Source organism: Leptodactylus fuscus, chromosome 4 (genome assembly GCF_031893055.1).
Source record: "Leptodactylus fuscus isolate aLepFus1 chromosome 4, aLepFus1.hap2, whole genome shotgun sequence".
NCBI lineage: Eukaryota > Metazoa > Chordata > Amphibia > Anura > Leptodactylidae > Leptodactylus > Leptodactylus fuscus.
In genome coordinates, this window is record NC_134268.1 from 176,513,098 (window position 1) to 176,541,049 (window position 27,952).

General features: G+C 39.6%; 1 protein-coding gene across 2 annotated transcripts in view; it reads right to left on the bottom strand.

Annotated features, from left to right (window-relative positions):
* CREB5 (cAMP responsive element binding protein 5) overlaps positions 1-27,952 on the bottom strand; it is a 333,659-nt gene that overhangs the window by 242,859 nt on the left and 62,848 nt on the right. For both annotated transcript variants that reach the window (XM_075271448.1, XM_075271449.1), the window contains exons 2-4: positions 20,422-20,493; positions 16,896-16,989; positions 13,547-13,662 (exon numbers count right to left, since the gene is read on the bottom strand). In XM_075271448.1, coding sequence (XP_075127549.1) covers positions 13,547-13,662; positions 16,896-16,989; positions 20,422-20,475 — 264 coding nt within the window. In that variant the 5' untranslated portion in view covers positions 20,476-20,493. The remainder of the gene's footprint in view (positions 1-13,546; positions 13,663-16,895; positions 16,990-20,421; positions 20,494-27,952) is intronic.

Below are 27,952 nucleotides of genomic sequence, written 5' to 3' on the forward strand. Positions count from 1 at the left end.
CTTCCTGTGGTGCACCATAAATCCAAGACCTAGTGAAGTGTTAATTTTTACTAATATAATTAATGGTGTTTTCCCTGAATTAAGAATCTTTTTTTTTAACTCTGTGCTGTGTTGCTACTCTGTTATTTCTCCTAGAAATTTAGGAATAAATTGACCACTGGGTGTTAATATGGGCATGTCCATGCACAAACTGTAAGCAGGAATGTAATGATTGTGGTCGCAGTGAGTGCGACCGCGACCAGACCCAGCAGGGTACGGGACCTATGGCCAGCTGGAGGTTGCTGAGGCCCCATACAACTATGACAGTGGTCAAGGAAAGCCTGGTTCCCCGACCGCTATACATACTAGACAAGGGGAGGTGACTCAAAATAATATATATTTATACTCACCTCTCCTGGGCTCAGCGTCCTCTCCGGCGCTCTTCCATCTCGTGACTCAGGCCTTTGATTAGGCCTCAGCAGTCACATGAGGAGTGGCAGTGTAATGACATCAGTGCTTCCCCATGTGCCCATTGAGGACCAATCACAGGTCTCAGCAGGGAGGTCGGGAAGATGGTTGAAGTAGATGTTGAAGACAGCCGGAGCTAGGATGCCCAGGAAAGGTGAGGCAAGGTGAGTATTAGCGTTTATTTTTATTCACCTTCCCTGGGCACTGCTGGGTATATAATACTGTGTGGGGGAGCATATTCATGAGCATATAGTACTGTGGAGGGGGGGGGGGGTAATTCCTGAAATGTGGTTCAGTTGTGAACACTTACATTGTAAATGTTCCAATGAAAAAAGGCCAAAGTGTCAAATTAATCCTTTAATAGTCCCACCATGGGGAAATTCAGTGTTACAGCAGCATGGAGAATACAGTAATATATTACAAGAAAGAACAAATACAAGCTCAGAATAGCAGATAGGAAAGATTCATAGGTCATAGGAGTCATAATAACTAAGAAGAAAAGAAAGACTTCAGGATCATTTAGTTCTCTGTGCGGAGTGATCTTCGCTTAGCCTGATGTTGATTATACAGCCTGTTGAGAGGAAGGATCTCTGATAACACTCCTTCTCACACTTGGGGTGAAGCAGTCGGTCACTGACAGTACTGCCCAGTGCTATCACATTTTATACATGGGATGGGAGTTGTTCTCCTGTATGGAGCTCACCACGGACAGAATCCTTCTGTCACCCACATCTTGCACTGTTCCCATATTAAAAATAATTTGACAGAGTCACCCCCACCCTTGGTTAAAATGAGATTGGCATCCTTGACCATCAGAACCTCCTTTTGCATCACGCCATACACCTCATAAACCTATGGCACTAAAATGGGGGCATTGGTCAACCTCCATTAGTAAAGGTTAACCTCACATGCTACCGTAAGCAAGTCCCATAGTAGATCTTATAATCTTAAATGGATGAATATGATCCTGGAAGAACAGACAATCACGGTAGTTGATGGGAAGCAGTTCTGTGCCTACTAGATTAGTATATTTTAGGAACACCAAGTCCCAGAAAGGCTTACTGTGAATTCTGTGCAGTCCCATCATATGTGCAGCACAGACCCCCTTAGAGCTCCACAAGGCCAGAAGTCCTCTGGGACAGAGGGATAACATAGATGGAAAAGGATTAGACACTTGTACCACTGGTCAGTAGCTTGTAGGTCTTTTCTCGTGCGCCACAGGACATAAGCAGTTTGTAAAACAAGGCGAAGGCTTTAAAGGTTTTTTTTTAATGATGGCCTATCTTTAGGATTAGCCATCAATTTCTTACTGGAGCAGGCCCACACTCCCGGACTGCTGTAGGGCCTCGCATTATACAGCATGTGCAGCCGAAAGAACATCATAAGCCACCAAACAAATGAAAAACTGTTGTAAAACACTCAACATGAGAGAAACGGGTAACTCGCATTCCTAGGATCCGGTATATGAGAGGACCTCTGGACTGAAAGGTCCTAGAAAGATTGGGGTCTCTAGGCCTCGAATCCAAAAATTTTATGTAATTACAGTATTTACTAAGACACATCCAGAGAGTGCTATCTCAGATTGTTGCGGTTTACCTCCTCCTATGTGGGTTAAACGCCCACTGTAAATTAGAGACCACAGTACACATAGATAGAAAGATAGATGGATAAATAGATAATAAATCAGGGGTTGTAAACATTTGGTTTTTTATTTCTTTAAATTTATTTCTTAAAATCTCCTTTTTTAAATTTTATTTAAAAAAATATATAAATAAAAATCTGCTGACAATGAATTTTCAGTTTTCCAATTTAATCTGATAGGATACTGGTTTGCAGCAAAAAAAATGTCATGCACTTGTTGTGTAATATGGGTAATTCAGACAAAATCTGAAGATGGAATGGGGCCGAATTTTTATAATATAATATAATTTTATATATATATATATATATATATATATATATATATATATATGTATATATTAATGATATGAATAGTGTCCATATACCTTATTTATTCAGTTTGCAGAATGAACCATGGCCACTTGCTTCTAGATTCTTTTTGTCTGAGCTTATGATCTAATTCATGGCAGACTTTGCAAAGCCCCAGCTTTACATGAGAAATGCAAACAGTTCATGTAATAAAAACCAGCCAACATATTGAGATTGGCCACATTCCAAACACTTTATATGTTTTATTTCAACCAAATCTCAGCAATGAACTGAACAGTTACTGCAGTTTCTGTTGAGAATTCACCTTGGTATATAGAATATATATGCTAGATATTGCTAACTTCATAAAACCTGTGTCTGTAATAGACTTCGCTCCTAAACTGAATCACGTCTTTAATTTCAAGAGCGAGACTTGCAAACTTTTATATATTACATCTCTGATGGTCATTAACAGCTTTTTGCCTATAATAGACAATGGTGAATATTAACTCGGCATTGTCTGTTATAGGTATATGGACTGCTCTGCTCTTACTCATTACAGTGCATTAGCCAAGCATATAGTATGTCGGTAATACAGTTATATAAAAGCTGGGACTTTACAATCCATGGGAAATAAAATGGAAAGTGCACTGCTATGACTTGTTCTTAGTAATAGCCTGATGATTATTCCTTAGCTCACTGGTTAGCATTGTTGGTATAGAGCACTTGGGTCCTGATTCAAGTCTAAACATGGGCAATATCTACATTTTTTGGGTTTCTTCCCACCCACTCTAGGTGAATACATATTTGTTTGGCCTCTATACAGGTATTCAATAGGCAGGGGCATAACTTGAGGGAGTGCAGAGGGGCCCAGGAGCCTTAGGGGGCCCATAAGCACTGGCATCAGTATTGAGATTGCAGCTTCCATCTGGCCCATAAGCCAAGGAGACCCACAGATTACTTGAACCACACTAAGGTGGATTAAACACCTGGAACCATCACTATCAAGAATTCACTATAAGGATGAGGTAGGGGCCCCGGACAAAGGATTGCACCGGCCCCATAAGACTTTAGTTATGCCACTGGGAATAGGGATTACCTACCACGTTATGTAACCACTACTACCTCTGGACTCCTTATAGCTACGTCCCCGGTGACTGTGATAGAGAGTATAAGAGTAGAATGAGAAGCTGGAGGATCGCCACAAGATGGATTATGAAGGACCAGATATTATAATTATGCATTAGGCATTTCCTTGAACTATTGGTGAAATAGAGAGTCACTTTCTAGAGTTAATCCTATGGACACTGCCTACCATACTTGGTGTGATATAAAGGTAAATACAGAAATGAAACAATATATCTTTACAAAAGTTTCTGGACAAGAAATATAATTCGATAAATTCCTTTAGTCGGGGGTTCATCTAGTCTTCTTCCTTTTCGATCAGGCATTACCTTTAATGGTAAGCGACTAATTGTATCTAATTCAGGCACATTATGAGCTTACAATTATTAGGTATGAAGGCTTCAGCAATCTCTGAACCTTCAAGAATAAATATCCTCGATTACTACATCGACTTCAGAGAGTACCGCTATCATAGGCACTTTTTGGGCAAATTAAGACCACAAATACATGTGGGTTGCCTTATGGCAAATTCACTAAATTATCTTCTTTTGCATCCATCTTTGTTGTCAAGATTAAACAAGTTCATCTCTATACAATTGGAATATTTCTGGTAGTTTTTTTTTTTAACAATTTAGACCCCAGAGTGTTTGATAAATGACCTCCATGCCGGCCCCATGCATTAGTATGGTCTAATAACTTAATTGCATGTTTATCTCTTGCCTAGAGGAGCAACTCAACAATGCTATCTTGTTCCAGGCAAGCTGAAACTCCTGTCCTGTCAATCACATTTACCAGCAAGTTTAGAAGAGTCGTCCTGGCTCTGATCGAGTTATATCCATTGTCTAAAAAGCTAAATGCACTATTTCATCCCTGCAAAGCTCCATCCTCATTTCATGACATTATTGAATTACTATTTTTACTCCTGAATTTCCTCATGAATCATCCAAGTGAAAGGGGCTTCTGTAAACCAGTGGTCTTGTGACATGGACTACAACCTTCATTTGTGCAGAGATAATTAGGTAATGTCAAGGCGTGATGCCTTTAGATGTATTGTCCTGTCAATGGCCAAAAGCTTTGTCCTAATTAGATAATTAAGAGAGGGAAGACAATGGGCACGTAGATAGATACAATAGATAGATAGATAGATAGATAGATAGATAGATAGATAGGAGACAGATAGATAGAATTTACCATATACTTGTATTGCAATTCAAATATTGCAATACACACTTGTAGTCATTCTCATAAAGCACATCAGTAGGTGAATTCTTTTTAGAATTAATGATCTTTTCTTATTATTAGGAGGATCATTCACTGACCACAATGTTGCTGGTGGTGACATCTTAAGGACAATATAGACGTAATGGAGGATTTCACAATAGATTGTGTATTAAATTGAACCTGACAGTAGATTCATGTCACATGTAGCCTCATTGTATAGAGCTATCCGTTACTTAAAAGAATAGAGAAAGCATTGGAGCGCATTTACTAGCTGCATACAATAGTCGCAAGCCTGGTCTCTTGATATGGCAATCTTGATGAATTCTCCTATAGTTATACTATTAATATTATTTTTACTAACCTAATGGGATTCTACCATTAAAACCTTTTCTTTGAGGATAAGACGTCGCAATAGCCTTTAGAAAGGCTATTCGTCTCTTACGTTTAGAAGTGGTCTCCGCTGCGCTGTTCCCTAGAAATACCAGTTTTTAACGGTATGCAAATGAGTTCTCTTGCAGCGCTGCCAGAGAATTGTCTCCAGCGCCGCCTCCTTCTTCTTCCACTAACAATACTGTGCAAGCGGCCATTTTCCCGTGGCCTGTGCAGTCTGCTCTGCTAAAGGCCTGACGCCTAGAAGTTACGAGCCTGCGCCGGAAGAAGACATTGAAGATGACACTGCGGACGAAGGAGGTGACGCTCGAGACAATTCTCTGGCAGCGGTGGGGACACCTCCATCGCTGCAAGAAAACTCATTTGCATACCTGTAAAAACCAGTATGTCTAAGGAACGGCGCAGCAGAGACCACATCTAAAGGTAAGAGATGAATAGCCTTTCTAAAGGCTATTCTGACGTCTTATCCACAAAAAAAGGTTTTAATGGTAGAATCCCTTTAAATCAGATTCCGATAAAATATATTTTTTTTTTTATTTGATTTTCATTAACTGATCATAGATTTTTTTAAATTCATATTCTGTACAGAATTATAGGGGTCAACTTCTTGAGAGGCCATCTTGGGTGGTTATCAGAGATATGCTTTCCAGCAGCTACATGGACCATAGAAAACTGTAGACTAGAAATGACTCATTCTATGGGAAAGTTACTCTTGTCTTGTGACCTGCGCAGAGGTCATTGTATAGGGAGGGGAAGGGGTGAGCTGTCACCAACATGTGCCGTCAGTGGTGCATCTTGTGTTATCCATATACAGGTGTTACCTTTCTTTTCTTGCTTTCTTTTTTCTTTGATGACAATGAGATGACTAATGAAAGGTGATCTCTATAGAACTGGAAGTGTCAGTCTATTCTTAGGCTTAGTAGCCAGAGTGAATACTGCCATGCTCCAGTAGGTGGTTTTATTTAATGTAGTTACAAGTACATAAAAAACTGAGTGCAGATAAAAATAAAGCAATGTATTTCCTTAGATGAGATAAAGATGTAAATTACTCGAATATTAATGAATATAAGAGTCTAAGCACACCTGCAAAGCCATATAAGACCTTCTTGACTTTAATGATTTCCGAACATAGATACAGAGTCCATTGTTCTCTTGAGCCTGAAGAAGACACTTCATTGGACACGTTGAGCTTGTAATAACTGAGCAATACTTACTGTCATAAATCTATATAGTAAGATATGTGCTTATGTCATAGCTCTTATTCTTCATTTATCTATTGTATACTTCTTGACAGCAATTGCAGTGACTTAAAAAATGGTCAAAATAGCAAAATGAAATAATCTGTGGTGTGCCATGAAGTCATGCTCCCATACATCTCATACCATTTTCTTAGTAACTCTAGTTATAGCTTAAAGACAGTGGCCTGAACAGACTTGCTACACCTTATTGTGTTAAGGAATAAAATAGAATAAAATAAATTATGCAAGGAGAAATCATCGTCACTGGACTTTTGGTCTACAATAAAATAGGCTTTAATGTCTACCTGTTGTGGCAAGTAACTTTTCAGGATAAGATGCCATGAGTTTGTACAGGAGGAGAAACTATTTTGGATGTATATGGATTGTATTCTGCATTATTTAGCAGTTTTTCCCTCTGCAGCCTGTATGTGTAGTTTGCAGTTCTCCCAGAGCTGGGGGGAGGTGACTTACTGCCATACACTGCCATACTAACATACAGCAACAACCCCAGGAATACACAGAATGCACAAAGACAAGTACAAAACTGTGAATAAAATACTTGGGCTTTGATGGAAACTTCCTATATAGTAACAGCGTGGTCCTAAAACTAAAATTTAGGCATGTGCCTTTGCTATATTGACGTATGCATAGTTTAATACAACAACAGTGACCATATCATAGTGATGCAAGCCCTTTTCGGCTTTCATAAAGAAATATTTAAAAGCCATAACTTTTTTTTTTAATTCTCCGTCATAAAGGCTTTATCTGCAGGCCATTACAATTACAGTGATACCAAGTTTGTATAGTTTTTGTCATGGTTCCCCTCATGTACACACTCAAAGCAGGTTATCTTGAAAAGTCACTTGCAATGACAAGGTGTTTTTTAAAGAAAATTAAGCCTGTTAATACTGACAGTCGGTCATTGTTATTTTTGTATTTGTTTTGTACATTTTGTGTGCTGTATGTAAACCTTCAAATGTAAAGCACCATGGAATTAATATACCGTAATAATATACAGCACCATGGGATTAATATAATAATGTACAGCACTATGGAATTAATATACCGTAATAATATACAGCACCATGAGATTAATATAATAATGTACAGCACCATGGAATTAATATAATAATGTACAGCACCATGGAATTAATATACCGTAATCATATACAGCACCATAGATTAATATAATAATGTACAGCACCATGGGATTAATATAATAATGTACAGCATCATGGAATTTATATAATAATATACAGCACCATGGAATGAATATAATAATGTAAAGCACCATGGAATAAATATACGGTAATAATGTACAGCACCATAGAATTAATATAGAGTAATAATACACAGCACCATGGAATATAATAATGTACAGCACCTTGGAATTAAATAATGTACAGCACCATGGAATTAATATAATAATGTACAGCACCATGGAATTAATGGTGCTACAATAATAATGATGATAATAATAATAATAATAATAATAATAGCTGCTATAGTTAATAGAGGAAGAAAAATACAAAGAAAAATGCAGCAAAAACTGAATTAAAAATGCTGAGGAAAAACATACAATGTGTTTTCTCTCTTTGCATTGTTAGTTGTGTTTGTCTACATGGGGCCTTAGCCTTAAATGGGTTTTAAAATTGCTTTGGACCACTGTATTCATCTAGGGTACAATCCTCCAGGTTTAGCAATCTGGGGGGTGCAGTATTTGTTTGTGAAATTCTATCTAATAATTATTATTATCATTATTATTATTTCTATTAATATATTATTAATTATTATTATTATATATTATTATTATTATAATCATCATCATGTCCTTCTGCCCTTGTTCAGTTCTGAAATTACATATATATATATATATATATATATATATATATATATATATGAGAGAGAGAGAGAGAGAGAGAGAGAAAGAAAGAGAGTATATTTTATCTCCTATCATCATTCTCCTTTTCAAAACCTGAAAGGATTATATTCCTGATGAGACAGTTATGAGTTAATAGCATATAAGTGAACTTGGTTATGTTGAAGTTTTTTTGTAGCAAGTGTTCAGCAGTGTTTATGCAATGTGAATACCGTACAAACATATGTATTACTAAAAATATTTGCAGATCAAACAGGCAGTTGGTTCCTACAAGTCTAGGGGATCCAACCTAGGGCTCGTTCAAATCTGCGCCCAGGTGTCCGTTCTGCAGGTTTCTGTTTCCTGCATAAAACAGAGGCAGGATATGGAAATCTGCAGGAGTCCCGATGTGAGCGGCGGTGAGCGTTTTATGCTCTCTGCCGCGAAACCGGGTTTTTTAATCCGGACACAGAGTCGGACATGCAGTACTCTGTGTCCGGATTAAAAAAACCCGGTTTTGCGGCGGAGAGCATAAAAAACTCACCACCACTCACGGCCGGACCCAGTCTGTGCTTTCCATCTTCTTGCATGCAGAAGACGGAAACCACAGAACGGAGTCCAGAACGCAGGTGTGAACCTAGCGTAAGAAAATAAAGAGACATCTGGGGCTTCAAGCTCTAGATATGTTAACTTAAAGAAATACTATACATAGAAAAATCACATAATAATAATAATAATAATAATAATAATAATAATAATCCTTTCTGCACATTACAAAACGCAGCTTTTTTAGTTTGCAAATTTTGCTGCCTTTTTGTTTGAAACACCGCCAGGAGTGGATTGAGCAGAAGGTAGAAGTGTAAGTCCTTTGTATATATTTCCAATACCATTCATGACTTTGGTTAAAAAAAAAAAAAAAACGCAGCAAAATTTGCAATAAAAAAGCTGCGTTTCCGCAATGTCGCGCCTCAGCCTAAAGCCAAGAGAGAAGCCATAGACTAAAGCTGACATACTAGTATTCCAATAGAATTCACTGAGAATGAGACAAAGCGTGTCCTGTTTGAATAAATAACAGAAAATTGTAATGAATGGACTATTGGCAAAATATTAAATACATTACTATATAAAAAAAAATCCACAACAGTGAGTGTAGCCTTCAGTTATATTTCCATAAGATTGTTTTTTACCAGTTTTGTTTTTTGATGACAACTAAATCAATATGGCGTCTACGGTTGTCCTATCATCTAATGCCAGCAAAAAATCCTTGATGTTACTGGTCCAATGTCAAGCTTGAAGTTTTTCTCATTTATCAGTATTCTGTTTTACTTCTGTTGAGTTATAATGCTAGCCTTCCACAACATTTCCGATATAAAACTGGCAAGTAAACTGGACAGTCAAGGTTTCCTAATGTGAATAGGAGAGGAAATTCAGCTCGATTCCATGGCCTTGACTTGTTTCCTCACTGTATTGAGCATATTTTTCCTCAGGAAGATCACCACTTCATAATCACAGTACTTTGGCCTCTTTAGGGACTTTAATCTATCAGCGCCATAAAAAGCTAAAAAACACCCAAGGATGGAGGTGTTCATAGTTGTATATGCATAGTATATAGTATAGTATATACTATATAGTATATATAAGCATAGTATAAGCATAGTTCATGCTACGGACTCATAGGAGATCTTGATGGCAATTTGCATAACTCATTATATAAGTGGAAAAAACATAAACCCATATAAAATACCTGACAAAAATAACCATGTTGTACTGTGTTATATAAATGCATGACAGTGGATTTACCGAGAATTTTTTGACATTAAACAGCAGTGAGAATACATTTCTACAAAATTAACTGCACTCGTGGAAAACTATTCATCCCTGTTACTATGTACATCTAATGGGACAAGTTGGCCTTATAGGGTATATCCTATCCTAGGGTTAGTTATAGCTGTGGCTACAAAATTTAGGGGTTGCTGGGATTCTACTACCTAGGTCTGGTAGGGTTAGTAAGGCCTGGTTCACATCTGCGTTCGGTATTTCGTTCACGGAGTCCACTTAGGGATCCCACTGAATGGAATACCGAATGCATTGACAAGCAGTGAGCTTATGAAAGCATATGGACCTCATAGACTGTAATGGGGTCCGTGTGTTTTCCACGTGTTGTGTACGCATGAGTCATGCTGAGAGGAAAGTAGTTCATGAAGTACTTTTCTCTCCGCATGTTCCGAGCGGATGTCGCATGTAAAACACACGGACTCCATTATAATCTATGGGGTCTGAGTGCTTTCATAAGCTCACCGCCTGTCAATGCGTTTGGTATTCCATTTGGGGGGGTCCCCAGGTGGACTCCCCGAAAGAAATACAGAACACAAATGTGAATCGGACCTAATAGTTCCAGTACCATCTCTTGAATTATAATACCAATCCTTTTCCATCCTATGACTATTGACAGATCGGCTGTCCATCAAAATCACTTATTGCTACATGTATAGAGTAAGACCACTGGATTCATTATTTTTGCATTAGGTCTTTTTGTAGTCTGGTGGCATAAGATGTTTTAATAGTTTTTTTCTACATTAGTCATCAATTCGTGCTACACCTGCTCTTCTGTTGGATAGGCCCAGACAAGGCTAGCGTTTGCTCTTCATGCGTATTAATGAGCCTTTGATGTCCATGTTACTGTTTGTTCTTTCATGGACCACTTTAGGGAAGTGTTAATAATACATACCAGGGACACCCCACAAGATCTGCCATTTTAAAGATACACTGACCCAGAATTGTTGACATCCTTATGCTTGTAATTGTCCTTCTTCCAACTAATTTACAAAAGCTAACCGTCCACATCATGCCTTATACATCTCACAGATGCCATTAAAGAGGTTTTATGGCTTTCCTTAGGATAGGCCATACTTATTTGATTTGTGGGGTGTTGACACCCAGATACCACAAGGAATAACTATCCGATGCTGCTTTGATCCCTGTATTATATACAGTGCACAGAACCAGAAGCAGATAGTCATAACCCTATAGTGGCCGGGTGCCTTTACTGTTCCCATTGACGTCCCATGGCCAAAACAGGTTTATATCCCCTGGAAGGGAACAATAAGTAATGACTGCAAGCAGAGAACTGTAAAACCATGAATTACACCATACTGGAAAACTGTATACATTTTCTTAATACAATATGAAAAATTATAACGTATTCTGTGATACTTTGTTAGTACTTTCTTCTGAAATGAAACTATCTACGTAATATAATGATTTATAACAGAGCTCAATCATCCATAGAATGTCCATGGTTGTCTGAGAGCACAAATGAGCATAATGGTCTTGGGAAAGAATAGCTGACATTATAATAAAACTGTGCTCATGTTCACCATTTACACAAATGTGGTTCTTATTACAGGGCATGTAACCTGTTCCAGTTGCAGGCTTACTTTAAGCATGCAAAGACTTGGATGAATGAAAGTCAATCCATGTGTTCATGTTCATCTCCAGCAGCCATACAAGAACCATATATTAACCACCTGTAGCAAAATTAATACATTATTCAACCCTAAATGTTTCGTATTTTGCACAGAAAGTAAGCTTAGGCGAGGCACATGGTGTTAGTCTTAATAATGGCATCTGGATAGTCCCAAACTGATCTTCATGATCTTCAAAAACAGGCAGACATAATTCACCCTTATTCACACCACTCATCCAGAGTCAACCAGTCCTGCCAGTTCTAAATCACATAAAGGTTTTTTTTCCCTATTTATTTTGTATGTTGATAAAAAAAAATGGCAAATATAGAACGAAAACTATGAAGATCCTTCACCTGTGAAGAAGTATTCAAGAAATATTCAATTTCCCTGCACTGCCCCCACAGGGGAAATTAATCATTACACAATGACCATTTAAATCAATGGCTGTCTGTAACATACATGACAGAACTGGTCCTCCAGAGCAAGAGTCACTGTCACAGGTTTACTACTACTGCCTAATAGTTATACAGTGCCAACTTAGACTAGACAGTCTTAAAATGGACCTGATGGCTCACAATGGCAAATGCTGGATAATAAATACTGTCTAGGCTGCTTTACACCATCTAGGAAAACATCATGTCACTCAGTCTCTATTCAATGCCACTCTTATTTTTGCGGAAGAGCCATTGGCTGAGAAAATGCCAAGAGGAACCTAATCTGGACTAGTAGGATTTGTTCTAACAACTGAGGTGGTCCCAATGGCTGAAGGCCCTTCCAATAGGACCCTGACTGCATATCCTATCAATATGCTACCAAGGTCTATTCTGAAAAATAAGGTCTATCTGCTAGATAAGGTCTACATGCTACCATGGTCTATCCTGAAACAACCCCTTTAAGCAATTTCAGAAAGCTAAATTCCTATAGGTGCCCACTGTGACCTTCCATAAATGACATATCTTATTTATTTGTAATGGTCACTAACTTTTCAGAAAACTTAGTCTCATTAATTACAAAAAAAAGAAATGTACTTTATTTTAGAATGTTTTTGTTTTCTGCCCTTCTTGATAATTTACTGTTCACTCCCTTCCCTACCAGGGAAGTTACGCAGAAAGCAACAGGCTCAAGACTGGAACCCAGGAAGTTGAGAGGCAGGACTATCTTCACAACCTCTACATGTCTCCACACAGCTGTCCCTGCTTGTACACTGCACAGAGAGGATTCTGCATCTTATCACAGCTTACAAGGTCTAGCTGCATCTATATACTTCTGACTAGCTGCTTGTGTTATTGTTGATAGTATGTCAGTCATATACAGAAAAGCCTCTTACCTTATTGTGCTCAGACTTTTCTTGTTCTTTGTCAAGGATCTTTTTAGCTGTACCATAACATGGATTTGGAGTCCAATGTCCCTGGGTCTCCTATATTAGATCCTCTTTGGGTTTTCAGTTATTTGATTGCTATTTTATACATGGAAAGAAATCTGTAGTAGTAATGAATTGGGAGGGAGGGGGGGTCAGGCTGCTTTATATTATACTTGCCCTTTGTCTCATAGAGAAATATGAAATTTGATGCAGCCATAATGGAGCTATTAGCAGCAGAAAAACTGATAGGACACCAGCTATGAAGGCTTACAGTCATAGAACAGACTGCCTTGCAAGACCCTACAGATATTTCAATTTCTGATAGAAGCTCTGGTACGCTTTAAGTAAACTTAATATTGTACTGAAATCTTTCCATTATTTATTCCAGGAATGTGTCCATATGGAATTAGGTGTTGTACCCTCTTCTATATACTTTCTTTGACAAGAAAAGCAGTGATGGCAATCTGACAATATTAGTTTATTTATTCTGAATGGAGTTGAAGTTTCTTACCCTTTTGCTGTTTTCTTCTTCTTGTGCACTTCTAAATTCATGCTCCAAGTCAATGTCATTGAAGAGCCCCACTTCCTCACAGTTTTTCAAGAAACGAGTTGGAGTTGGTGTCTGGTCTGTGGAAGAACATTTATATAATGTACATCAAATTATGAACTATTACACAGTGGACAAACATACATGCCCATTTCCAAAATGTATACAATTCAGCTAGCACTGTATTACTTAGTTATTGCTTTCTATCTGAAAATCCATGAAATCCTTCTGTTCCATTAGGCCATGTGACTTCTGCAGGTCCCATGACTCAGTTGATATGAAGCTTTATATCATAGGGGCTGTTTCAGAGTGAGAGAGACACATGTGTAACAGGTTCTCCTCTTCTCACTGTGTGCAGTGTATGGCAGTCAGTCTCTCCCCACCAGCTCAGAAATGAATATAATCTACAGATAGAGCCTGAGGGGTGAAACTACTAAAAAAAAAGTATATGTCATATAAGGATCAGAAATAGTGCTTCTATTCAGATACACATCACAGGTCTGCTTATGAAATGTCAAATGAAACGACAGGTATTCTTTAAGATTTTAATTCACAAGAAATTAGCAAAAATAGGAGTGGAAACAGGAAGAGTGAAATCTGGAATATTTATGTAATTCTACAAAACTCCAATTCAATTTACACCTGTTTCGCATAGGTGCTATCTATCATATTGCTTCCAGTTGGGTTATTAGCACTTGCAAACCTGTACAAAACCAAAAATTAATTTTCCCAATTCACATCTTCAAAATCTTTTTTATTTTTAAATACACTCGTGTATATTCAATATAATGAAAACATACATATATATATATATATATATATATATATATATATATATATATATATACACACACACACACACACTACATCTTGCAGCAGAGAAGCTGCCACATGAGAGTGGATTTTTACAAGAGATTTTAAAATTTTAGAGACTTAAATATTGATGGCTTCTCCTTAGGACAGGTCATCAATATCTGATCAGTTGGAGTATAGCCAGCAGTGTCATGTTTATTTGTCACATTATCTTGAAGATTAGTCCCATTCAAGTGCAATACTAAGTACAGCCACTATGCAATTTGTGGTGCTGTGCTTAGTAGTCAGAGAAGAAGCTGCATCACTCACCAAAACGTAGCAATTTTTTTCAATCAGCTGATCTGTGGGGTCCCAGGTGTCAGACTTTCCACTGATCACACATTGATTACCTATCCTGGGTATGGGTCAACAATATTTACCCTTGGTAAACCCCTTTAAAGGGGTTGTCCCACAGAATAAACTGACAAGGATCTTTCATGCACTTCATGTTCAAACTGACAGCTGCTAGGCTCAATGAAGGTGGGACTTCCTATAAAGATCTCCCATTCCTCTTGGCTTTGGCTCCAAAAAATGCAGCAAAATCTGCAACAAAAAGCTGCATTTCTACAATGTGGGGCCTTAGCATAAAGCTTTGCGTTTCCATTCATGCACTATTAGAGTGCAAGAAATGTCTCTTCTCTGTTCAAAGTGGGACAAAGGGCGCCCACCTGCTAATACCCCAGATCCCACCTGCAGGACCCCAGATCCACTACTCAGTAATGTAGTAGTTGGAAGTACTTACAGTAAATCTGCAAAACATAAATGACAGTACCTGACAATGTTATGAAATAATAAGTTTTTTTTACTATGAGAGCCTCAAATAAAGAATTGTGACACATCCTACATCCCAACATTTTACTGAATCAAATGGGTTAAAATTCTAAAACACTGCGGCTACTATTTACTGCAAAAATAAATGATAACAAAATATGCAAAATAAAAGCAAAAGTGCCAAAATAAAAGGTGCTTTTGCTAAAAATTAAATACGTAATTAGAATATGAGACTGGATGAAAAAAATGGGACAGGAATCAAAGCAACTGAATACAAAACTACGTCCAAAAGAATTAAAACTGTATGTTCACTCACCTCTCCTGGGTCTCCGATTATTATACTCCGGGGTCTGAAAAGACCCCGGAGTATAATAATAGTTCATGAGTGGGCCATTATGCGGCATAATAGTTGGGTGGGCAACTGTGCAGCATAATGGAGGACCCTGTGAACCCTGCAACCTCTATTATGCCCTATAGCGGTCCCTGCAACCTCTGTTATGCTCCACAGCGGCCCCCTGCAACCTCTATTATGCCCCACATATATAGGGGTTGGGTTTGTGGAAAAGTGAGGAGTTAAAGATGTGTTGCAAACTTTACAGAGTCAAGTCATAGCTGGAAGAAGTTGACATGACCATCCAACCATATTAAGTGTATGCAGGTGTCCTGACTTTTATCTACCATCATGGGAAAGATGTATCGGACTGTTGGGCTTCAGCATGCCCAATGGTTTTGTCCTTAGGCCGGTGTACCTCGTAATGTATACGCTGCAGTTTGGCTTTGGCGGAAAAGCCACGTTTAACAGTCCATGCAAAGTGGATGGGATTCTAGTGAAACCAATCCACACATTACAGAAAAATATGTACAGCGGAAATGCTACGCTTTCCAAAACTGTTGCGGTTTTGGAAATCACAGCATGTTAATTATACCTACGGAAATGCCGGAGGTTTCCCTATAGGTGTAACTGAAGCAGAAAGTCTGCAGAGGAAAACTCTGTGTGCTTTCTGTGAAAAGCACAGCAGGAAAAACCACAATGCGTTAGCGCCACGTTTTTTTCTGCAGCTCTTTTTGGCTGTGGCCTGATACAGGGGGCCTTAGTGTAAAGGAGATAACATGCAGTTAGAGGGGTCTGGAAGCAGCTTCCTCCTCTCTTCACATTGGCTGAGCCAAGCATGCATGTCTATAGGGAGATTGGAAGGACAAGCTTTAGATTGTCAAATACCTACAGTGTATGGCCAGCTTCACCTCAGCGTAGAATGGTGAGGGGGAGACAAGTCTCTGACAGACACCTCCATCCCCTGATAGAACTAAAAGATTGATTAAATTTAACATGTCCAATCCTTACTTTCTTTGGTATCAGCCATGAAGGATCAGTAGTCCCTAATAAACATTAGCGTGGCATCAATTGCTGCCAATTTTATCATCACATTAATCTAAGTAATCATTTATATGAGTGACATTAGATGTGTAATAGGAAACTCTTGGGCTTCAATGCAAAATCTATACCAGGGTCCCATGTATGATGTGATATTTGCAATACTGGCCCCCAAAGCATGACCTCTAAGCACCTGGGCAGCAATGAATCAGATTCCACCTTACTTATTCATGGAAGATTTTATCATTTTTAACCAACTTTTAAAAACTTCAAAATATCTATTTATGAATCCAAGAGCTCTGGTGCTTGGTGTGTTACCTGACAGCATGTTATCATTCTTTATTGAAGGAAACTTCAAGGTCATTTCATGCTTGTGTCGGTGAATCATCAGGTGATCCTCAGTGGGGAATCGCTGTAACACAGAAAACATAAATGTGTAATAAATCCTTGGGAAAGAGTATCAATACAACACAGTCTGAGCTGTAAAGGTAACAAGATCCGCTAAAGACATCTAGGGCATGAATAAGTAACTAGACGTTACTTACAATGGGTGTTCACTCACATGACCATACTTAACTGATTACCTACTTGTTGGATAGCAACAATGACAAGGATGAACTCTCAGGCTGGGACACATTTTAGGAATAGTTGAATATCTGTTTGGCATTAAATAGAAGGTCCCCCGTTCCATATGCCCTATAAACCACAATGGAGAGCCATAGTACAAGAACATCTAGAGGACACCAAGTAATACCACCATTTGCAGTCTGGCTTTCCTGTATTACTGTACATTCAATTCATAAACTACTTTATTACAACTTAATAACTAGAGCAAATCTGTTCAAGTAACCTATGCTAAGAAAGGGATACGAAAGAGGAAGAGAAGCTGCGCTCCATGATACATAGGTTGATAAGAGTTGGAGTAGGATATCTGACTAAGACGTGGAGTAAATCCTTACAGGACTCCTAGGAGAGGCGGTGAGAGTCCTGATAACCCAACACACACTGTGATTGACAATCTTCAGTATACACACACTGATATACTGACATAGGGAAATGTGTTAATGTGGCTGTAGTAATCAGGACTCCCACGGTCTCTCCTAGGAGTCCTGTAAGGATTTTCTCCGATTTTTACTCCAAATCGCATAGCTCTATATATCACAGATCGCAGCTTCTCTCCCTCCTTCATATACTGTTCTCATGTTCTCATATGGGGCAACAGAAATCACCTGAAAGGCACGATAAAATCAAAGGACATTAATGGGACCTAACTTAATACCCATTATGAGGTCAACCCTATTGAGTTATGTATTAAGGGTTGACCATTAGATGGTGTCTAAAGGGCTTAATAGCCAAGAGTGGATGGTTGTTGCCATGGGAGTAAGGGTGACCATTACAATTCCTCTACATTGAGATGTAGGATCGGGTTAAATGGGCTTTCTGCTATAGACAACCCCTTATTATACACTACAGGTAAACCTTCCACATTGTGAGGTGAGGGGAACAGCAGCTTTACAATCTGGAAATTCTGTATTAAATGTAAAAATGATTATTCACTTTTTCCACCAGTATGACTGGGCAGTGACAGCGCTGGATGCCTGTGGGGGGCAGATGGGTATTTGTATTTTTAATATTTTAGGTCATTTGCAGAGACAGGTGTTATCCCGAGACATAACAAACCCAATGGGTAAAGTCACAAAGAGGGGGTACACACTGTATATAAAGTAGTTCAAGGGTCTTGGGGCAGCCTGGGGCATATATTATAGGGTGCTCACGGAAGGAGACAAGGCAGATACAATTATACCATACGATATATGGGGATGATTGTGGCATGACACTAGTGGGACCAAGCAAAACACCAACAGGCCACAGCATGTGTCTGATGTGCCGAATGCTGGCTTTACCCCTGAAGATTTGTATAGCTGAAACAGACAAAGGGGCCTGCAGTCGGGATAATGCTGTCAATACACACATCTTTTCATATACTGCATAGTCATTAAATATCCTTTTATACACGTACAGTATATATGTCTTATACCAGTACCGGCCAGGACTAAGTCTAAAATAATTCCTATATCATTACCAACCAACACTGACTCATAACAAATAAATAAAGCCTATTGGCATGTCGAATGGGTCTGTGTGCATAAATCTGCCACATCTGCTTAAAGTAATTGTTTGGAATAGTGTTTATGCAATGCTAATCCCTTCTCCCGGTGACCACAACAAATCATCGAGAGAAGAGGACACGCAGATTCTTGGCAGATCTGTGAGGTCACTATTGATTGGAAAACAATAGGCAAGAACAGTCACTCAACAGCACAACATTTGGCAGAAAGATGAGATGTTTTCAGCTCTTCACATTAAACTGCCCTCAGGCAGAGGTTTGTCGGACAAATCCATCGATTCCAACTATCTAATGTCTGTGGGGGTTGAAAGTAGGAATTTACCTGCCTAACGCTTATATTTTTTATGGAAATAAATGGGAACTGTTTTCTCCTTGTGAGGAATTCGAACCCAGGACTCCAGTGCTGCAAGGCTGCAGTGCTAACCACTGAGCCACCATGCTGCTGTCTCATCAGCTATTGATAGGATAGTAAGTCTAAGATTGGTAGGACCCTAAATCATCATGTGAACAAGAGTCCCGTATCCCCCCAGTTCAAATGGGAGAGCAGTCATTTATTCATACATCTCAAAACAGAATAGAGACCCCCTAAGAAAATACATTCTCCAGAATAAAATACAGACCTCTATGCAAATACTTACCCTACAGTAAATGCACTAATCACCTATCAATAGGATAGTAAATGTCTGGGGCCCCAAATCTTCATGTGAATTAGAGTCCCATCCCCCGTTGTTCAAATGGAGGAGCAGTTATTAATAACTGGGTCTGAATAACTACAGACCCTCGAATAAGCACACGTCAGACCAAACCCCATAACACAGATCCCAGAGTAAATGGACTCTCAAACCAGACCACAGAATACAGGTGCCCTAAGTACATACATATGCCAGAATAAATTGAGACCCCTATGTTAATGTTGTACGTACCCCAGAATACATACAAACCCCTATGTAAATACATACCCCAGGATAAATACAGACCCCCTAAGTGGATATATATCCCAGAATAAATACAGATACCTAAATAAATACAGACCCCTAAGTAAATACATACCCCAGAATAAATACATATCCTTAACACATACTCCAAGATACAGACCCCTAAGTAAATACATATCCCAGAATAAATGCACCACTATCAATATAAATAGAGGCTCCCTAAGTAAAGATATACTCCAGAATATATATAGACTCCTAAGTAATGACATACCCCATAATACACCTGAAAATAAATAAAGAACCCCAAATAAATATTTCAGACTCTAAATAAAGACTATATAATAAATACATACATTCCAACTCCATGCACCCCCACTGATCAGCTCCTGAAGTGGTTGATGCACATTATCTGTTACATGGCTTTTTTGCAGCTCAGTCCCATTCAAATGAATGGGACTGAGCTACAATACAAAGTGCAGCCTCTATACAGTGTATGACATTGCACTTCATAAGCAGCGAAGAGGCCATTGAACCTAAGTAAACACTGCAGCCTTCTCAAACAGCTAATCAGTGGGATTGAAGGGCGAGACCCTCACCAATCTGATATTGATAACTTATAGAGGAAGTCATAAGAATCAGAGTCCCAGAAAACCCATTAAATGATATAATGTGCCCATGATCACAAGATAAAGGCATCTAATAATGCACATTCCAAAATTCTATGTCTATTTCAATAGCTTTTGATACAAAGTATCCTTGTAAATCAGCGCCCTGCACTTACCTGTGAGCAGCCAGGAGCATTGCATACAAAGGACCGGTCCTGCTCCAAATTCATCTCTTATTCTTCATATATCTGGAAGGAGAGATAGTGATAATGAGTTACTGAAGAATCTTCTCACTTTGCAGGATCAGTTTCTCATTGTTACTTTATTACATAAAGATTAGAACAATATCATCAACAATAAGATACAAATGAAAAGAACCCGAATATCATTAATTATTGCTTAAATTGCTTGTTCTGTGTAATTCTGTGCAGATATTTTGGGAGGATTATTTTCTTTATCTTACATGGTGACTCTCCCACATTTCATCTGAATTTTTTAAGCACAATAACGGCTTATGAATATTCATGACCAGTCCCACCCTTGCCAATCCCTCATAGAATATATAATTCTCTCTACATCAGTGATCTTCAATTTGGGACTCCATCTACTACAAAACTACAACACCCAGCATGTCCTACTAGTTGGTAGCAATCTGACAATATGGTCATTAGATCAAAAAGTTGTGCGCCCCTGCTCTACACCCTGAAGGCTGACCGTCCTGTTCTGTACTAGAGGTACTTTCACATGACAAAATTCTTCAATGGATTTTGCTGTATATATTCTTATTGCTTTCAATGGGAACCTTCAAGGATTTAAAACCTGCATCTATACGTGATAAATCAACCATTGATTATATGTGCAAACTGCATAGGGTTACCACATGCAGATTAGCCCCAATTTGCTAGGTGTCCCCACCTTTGTGTCCCCAAGCAATGACCGATATATAGATACATTTTTTAATCACATACGCTGCAGAATCTTCTTGGAAACGTTTCCTATGAGTTCCTCATCCAGACAGTAAAGTGTTAAATGTTATAGTTAGTTATATGACTTTACAATCTCATGTCTCCAGTACTGCTCGTGGGCTTTAGTGGCAAATCTGAACTATTTCAGTGGAATTCAACCACAGTCTCACGTCTATGAGGCTACCAGACTGCTGCCTGGATAAATGAATGGGACAAGCTTGCACCTCCATCTCCTGCCACCCCCATAGAAATAACATTTAGGTCAATGTGCAGCTATTGCTTGACTTTCATGCAACTTTACGTGCACAGCTGTGTTTTCCTCTCCACAGGATATTACATCACAAGATCAGATACATGCAACTCCATTCATTTCAATGGTGGGTTATCTATCAGACAACTCTATCTGTCCTGCAGACTGGTGTCCAGGAGTCACACTACTATATCTGATCACGGCTCTGTTGCACACATCCCCATTATACTACCTTAGTCATCCTCTAGCCCAGAGTCAGACTGGCCCACCAGAGTACCAGAGAATCCTTCAACAGGCCCAGGCTCTAACACAATCATGATCGAGCAGGACACACCCAAATGTGAATGGTACTATGGTCCATTTCTTAGGTGATGCTGGAAGTTGGGCCCCAGAATCATTTGATCTGGTTGGCCTGCTCTAGCCAGTGGCAAAACTAAAGTCTTGTGGGCCCGATGCAATCTTTTGTCTGGGGCCCCTTACCTCATCCCTATGCCAATTTCTTGGTAGTGATGGTTATGGGAGCTAAGGAGTTTCATAAACCTTAGTGTGGTTTGGGTAATCTGTGGATCTCCGTGGCTTATGGGCCAGATGGAAGCTGCAATCTCAAAACTGATGCCAGTGCTTATAGGCCCCCTAAGGCTCCTGGAGCCCGATGTAACTTCACCTTCTGCACCCCCTCAAGATACGCCTCTGGCTCTAGCTCTGACCTTAAAGGGGTTGTCCCATAACAAGGATCCTATCTATACTGCTTGTTAATGTGAATTTAAGACTTTTCCTAAATACACTGCTTCAGCAAAACTGCTTTGTCATTATCTTAATTTATTCACTTCATTGTTGACACTGCGTTTCTATGGCCTTTGGGATTATCTGCTCATTTCTCAAGTGATGTAGTTGCCTGCTCTCAGGTGGAGGGAGGAGGGGCTAAGTGCACGGGAGCGAGCCTGTGTCTGTAGCTGTTCCTGTGTCTACACCACACATGTGACCTAGCTTCCTGCTCTCAGATAAAGGAGGGGGGGAATGAGTGCTGCTTTCTTATATAAAACAGTCTAAATCCTAGTGGACTAAAGGACCTGGTCCCTCTGCTCACTAGGATTTAGCTTTCTTATATAGAGCAGGCTAAAAGCTAGTGGGCAGAAGGACCTGGTCCCTTAGCCCACTAGGATTTAGCTGACTCTATATGGAACAAGCTAAATCCAAGTGTTATAGGACCTTTGATGACATCACAGGCCCTTCAGTCGTCCCATAGGATCATGCTATGTGGTGGGTGGAGCTACAGGCTAATTTGGGTGCGGAGCTAAACTGGAGGTAGTCAGACGGTGTGGCTTTGCATATGAAACCCTGCCCACCAATTGACGTCAAAAACCAGGAAGAAAGAAGACTTTACAGCAGCGAAGACTGGTGAGCAAGGGACATGGGAATACCCCTTTAAGTCTTTTGGGGGGTTTAAGCATCAAGATGTAAAAAAAAAAGTCTGGAGAGCAGCTTCTTCACTTTCCAAAGATGTCTTTCTTATTCTGCATCTGCTCCTTTTCCAGGAAAATTGGCATTTTATTCATACGCAAATTAGGTAAAAAGGCTTTAGGGGCATTTTTGGAGCTCTGCTCTAGATAACTACCTCTAACTGCTTACCATCTGGGACCCCCATTATTTGAGTAACATCTACCACTTCTTCTGCAGTTACCTAGAGCAGACAGTGAAGGAGAATAAATATTCCTAAAGACCTTTTCAGCTCATTTACATAAGAATACTACAATGCTGATTTTCAGGACAATGGAGTTGCAATACAGAATAAGCAAGATATCTTTGGAAAGTATGGAAGGTACTGTCATTAGTCTGATAACAATTTTCCTACTGATACACTCCATTTAAAAGAGTAGTCATGTCTGTTCAGCATTATGTATTTTTAGAGGTGTCATAGTGGACAGATAACATTTTAGAAGAGTAGACAGAGAAACTGGGTCAAGCAGTTGAACGCAGAATAAAATAGGTCGAAGGGAAGGAGAAAGTTAGCAACTGTATTCTTCAAGAGTAACCAGGAGGCCACATCTGCGGGGACCTCAGTCAGCAAGGGAAGAATGACGAGATCTCAGGTAAATAGCTGATTGTGCATAAAGTGGGACAGGTCTGAAACCTATACCATATAGAACATAACAAGGATCTGATTCAGCTGTAGTACAAGTGTGCTATATCACGTAGCTTGCTGGCTTGACCTAAAGCATTTGACTTTAAAGAGTTTCTCACTGAAAGGTTTTTCAGTTTTTTAAAAAATAAAATTTAAAGGGTTTTGAAAGTTCCTGAAAAAACAAAACAAAAAAAAAAAGTTGCAAATGCCATATATATATTTTTTTTTTTTTTAAAATAGATACGATTCACCTCTTGTCATCCTGAGCGGATGTTCCTCCGGTCCTTGCAGACATTGTTTACAAGATGCCAGCACATCAGTGACCTCGGCAGTCACATGTCATACATGACATCATGGTTCCCCTTGCTGAGTGGTGATGCCAATAGAACTGCACATGAGACTAGACCACGGAACTGGAGACCCCTTTAATAATCGTGCAATGAAAAGTTCAGCAACTTTCTAATTTACTTTGTGCATTGACGCCTCACCATTTTCAAGATGTCTATTTTTAGTGAATGTGAGAGGCCAGCAACATCCAATGACAAGGACCTGTCCAGAGCTAATACGTCTTACAGCTGTGTTTGCTGCAATTGTATCCAGTCTTGGCTGACTCTATGAGCTAAATGCATGAACAGCCCAAATGTCTCTGCTGTCCTGCTACAATGTATCAGGAAGAATTAATCATCCTGGATTCCTGACTGTTCACAGAGTACTGACTAGACTGGATACAATTGCATTCACCTCTCAGATGTGAGACATTTTGGTCTGAAGGATTTTCAATCTTTGGACTTGACCTGGAATCATATTATTTGCTGACAACAAAGAGTCCTTCTAAATGTTACAAAAATGAAACACAACATGTGAGATATCTTAATACTGTGTAATGCGCTGATCTCTGCCATATTCCATTCCAATAGTTTTAGAGCAGGTTCTTTTTGGAATGGACACACAGACTTGGAAGACCTGGAAGGCACTTGGCTTAAATTTGGATAGCACACTTGGTTGTGTTAAAAAAAAAAAAAAAAAAGATATTAAAGCTGGCTGCACATGACCATGTGCAACCGGCATGAGTGGTGCACGGGGGGGTGGGGGTGGGGGAGGGCGGATATCACCTGAGTGCCATCAATGCACCGACCGTGCTTCTGTGGCTCTTTTCATTCAATGAATAGAAATCAAGGAAGTGGGGCCATAAAATCGAACAGGAATAGGACCTGTTCCATATTTTGCAGCCCCGACTGTTGGCCCACACACATGACCATGTAATTCACGGGCATGTGTATGGGCCCATATAAATGCCCATGAAAACAAGGATAGCACACTGACCATTCATACAGTCGTGTGCAAGTGGGCAAAAACTAATGAAACTAACAGTTTTTAACGTCCGTATTCCATGAATGTGTCATTCTGGCCATTTTGCATCAGTTTGTAATAATTTTTTCATTGTTAGTGAAAAAAATGGATGATGTTCTTTGCTCTATTTTTTTTTTTAAACCAATTTGCTCATCTGTTTCTAATAGTTGCCAAATGGATGCAAATCTGTTTTGATGGATGTTACAAACTGAACCTTTGATTTGTATTGGTCCGTCTGTAGAGAGATAATGTATACAGTGACGTTATAGCAAAAAATTCCATTATAAGTGATCTCTGAGTATTAAAGGGAGATTCTGTCTTCCTAATTACATCAGGGAAGACAGGCTTGCACATTCCAGTGAGCGCCCTCTATTGGTTTGCAACACTGAGGCACCTGACTTCCTAATTACATCATGGAAGACAGATTTGCATATTCTTCCCATAGAAGGATAATGTAATGGATAAAGCAAAAAGTAATGTGGCAGAATTAGGATGAATTTACCATGGAGTGCCAAAAAAAGACCTAAAGAGGATCTTTCACCGATTTGGGCACAAGCAGTTCTATATACCTCTAGAAAGCAGACAGTGAATTCAGTGCACTATCGGCTTTCCCGATCTGTGCCCTGGGTAAAGCGCTATTGGTCCCGGTACCGTAGCTCTTTATAGTCAGAAGGGTGTTTCTGACAGTCAGTCAGGTACGTCCTTCTCCACAGCAGCGCCTATCGCGCTGTACAGTGTGAGCGGGGAGGAACGCCGCCCTCCCTCTGCTCACAGTGCTCGTCCATAGACGAGTATTATCAGGAGGGGAGGGGGCGTTCCTCAGCGACAGGCGCTGCTGTGGAGAAGGACGTACCTGACAGACGCCCTTCTGACTGTAAAGCGCTACGGTACCGGGACCAATAGCGCTTTACCCGGGGCACAGATCGGGAAAGCCAACAGTGATCTGAGTTCACTGTCTGCCTTTTAGAGGTATATAGAACTGATTGTGCCCAATCTGATGAAAGGTCCTCTTTAAGAAAGGCCCACATTCAGTTTTCTCCATTTCCTTCCATCATCCATAGATAATACTATCTCCTGCTTATATCTAACCAGACATGGTCCCTCCTAGTTGTTGGGTTCCATAGTAGCTATGGTAGGTTCAAGCACGGTCACCTGTGATCAAGTCTACAGTGCAACGTCCACCCCCGCCAACTACCTTCCTGGTCATAAGATAACACCACATTTTGTTCTAGACTTAGCCACATGAAGACAGGACCCTGCTAAGAAAATGTCATGTGCAGAGCGGAGTAAAGAAACACAAGAAGGTATTGAGGTCTCTGACTGTAATTATGAGCATTGCTACATCTTGTTTCAGATGTTGAAGCTTCTATTTTCGCGATGTCTCCTTGAACTTATGTTACGGAAAGCATGAAGAATAGAAGACATTGTTCATGAATGTGAATGGAGGATTAAATAAGATACACTGTAAGACATCATAAAGAAAGGAATGGGGGAACAGTAATGTAAATGCCTGTAGCACTTATGTCCACTCCCTAATATTGAAACAGAAGCTTGGTTTTAAGGGTTTGGATTGAAGCGGCTAAGACTTTGATAGACTGAGAGACAGCTATCTGATTGTATTCCTTATGTCAAGAGAAAATGATTTGCCAAAAACTCTCACTGGTTTGACGCATTTAGCTCTCTAATGCCAATGAGCAGATTTCCACTAAAATCACCCTTTATCCCCTAATCCCAATGATTTCAACCTTTACCGGCCGAAATCTTTAAAAAGGTCTATTATCCAAATTGTGTCTAATCCTATTCATGTTTAAAGACGATTTTTACCAGTTTACTAGTCTGATTTTCCTACGTATGACGTATAAGCTTGGCAAGGATTGGTTTTCCAGATATCGCTAATGGGTCTTTGTCCGATTATTAAAACTCCATGTATTGTCATACAGTTTTATATTGCATGTGCTCTACTGATCTTCCCCGAAGTCTATAATGTAATGCACAAAATTGCCTATATAATATGTAGACCGCAGAGTTAAATTTGGCCAAATGGCAAACTCAGAGCAAGTACAATTGTAATACACTGTCTACCAATAAGTATTTGGACACCTGTGGTAGAATAGGAAAACAACATTTATTCATATTCCATAGTTGGTAGACCCCAACAGATGTTTCCTTACAGATGATATTGATCGACACAATACTCCCGGATGCCTGTTGACACTCCTAATGTATGTGAGCCATCGGTTGGGTGCGGATTCTCTGGCCAGCACTCGTCGGTCTCTATCTCCCAGTTTTGGGGGTCTGCCGACTCGGGGCACATTCCGACAATCACTGTTCACCTTCTACTTCGTAATCACATAGGCCATTGTTGATTTTGGGTAAGTCAGTTCACTTGCTATGTCCCTTAAGGATCGACTATTTCTGTGGTACCCCACAATTACCCCATTCCACTTCATGGCATCTTGCAAGCGACTAATGCCAATGCTGTTTCCTACACGATATTTAACGGCGGAATGCGTGACGTACATCACGACCGCACATATCTTCATTTGCATGGGTGTCCAAATACTTATTGATAGACTGTGTATCATGAAGTGCACCTTTGTTCAGTGGTCAAGGAGACTGGGGTCCAAGGAGACATTTCATATTGTCTCACATTTTATACCATTAGAAAGCTGTTCTCACACTGAATTTGGCACACTTTTTCTATTATTTGTAGTTATCTCCATTGCATAGACAACGGTGCTGGTATTTTTTGCTGTTAATATGGCTGCACTGCCAGGGCAATAGTCGGCACAGCTCAGTGTCATTGTTAGGTGGTACGGATCGCCTCCTGACAGTACACTTGTATGGAGATGACGCTGGGCTGTAAAGGAAGTTGCTCTGACAGTAGGTTCATATTGGTAGCCAAAACTAATGACACCGATATCTCTGCAATGGATGAAGCTTTGAACAAAAGAGATTGTGTTCCAAATTCAGCACAAGAACAGCCTTCTAATGGTATATAATATGTCCTTAGTAGGACT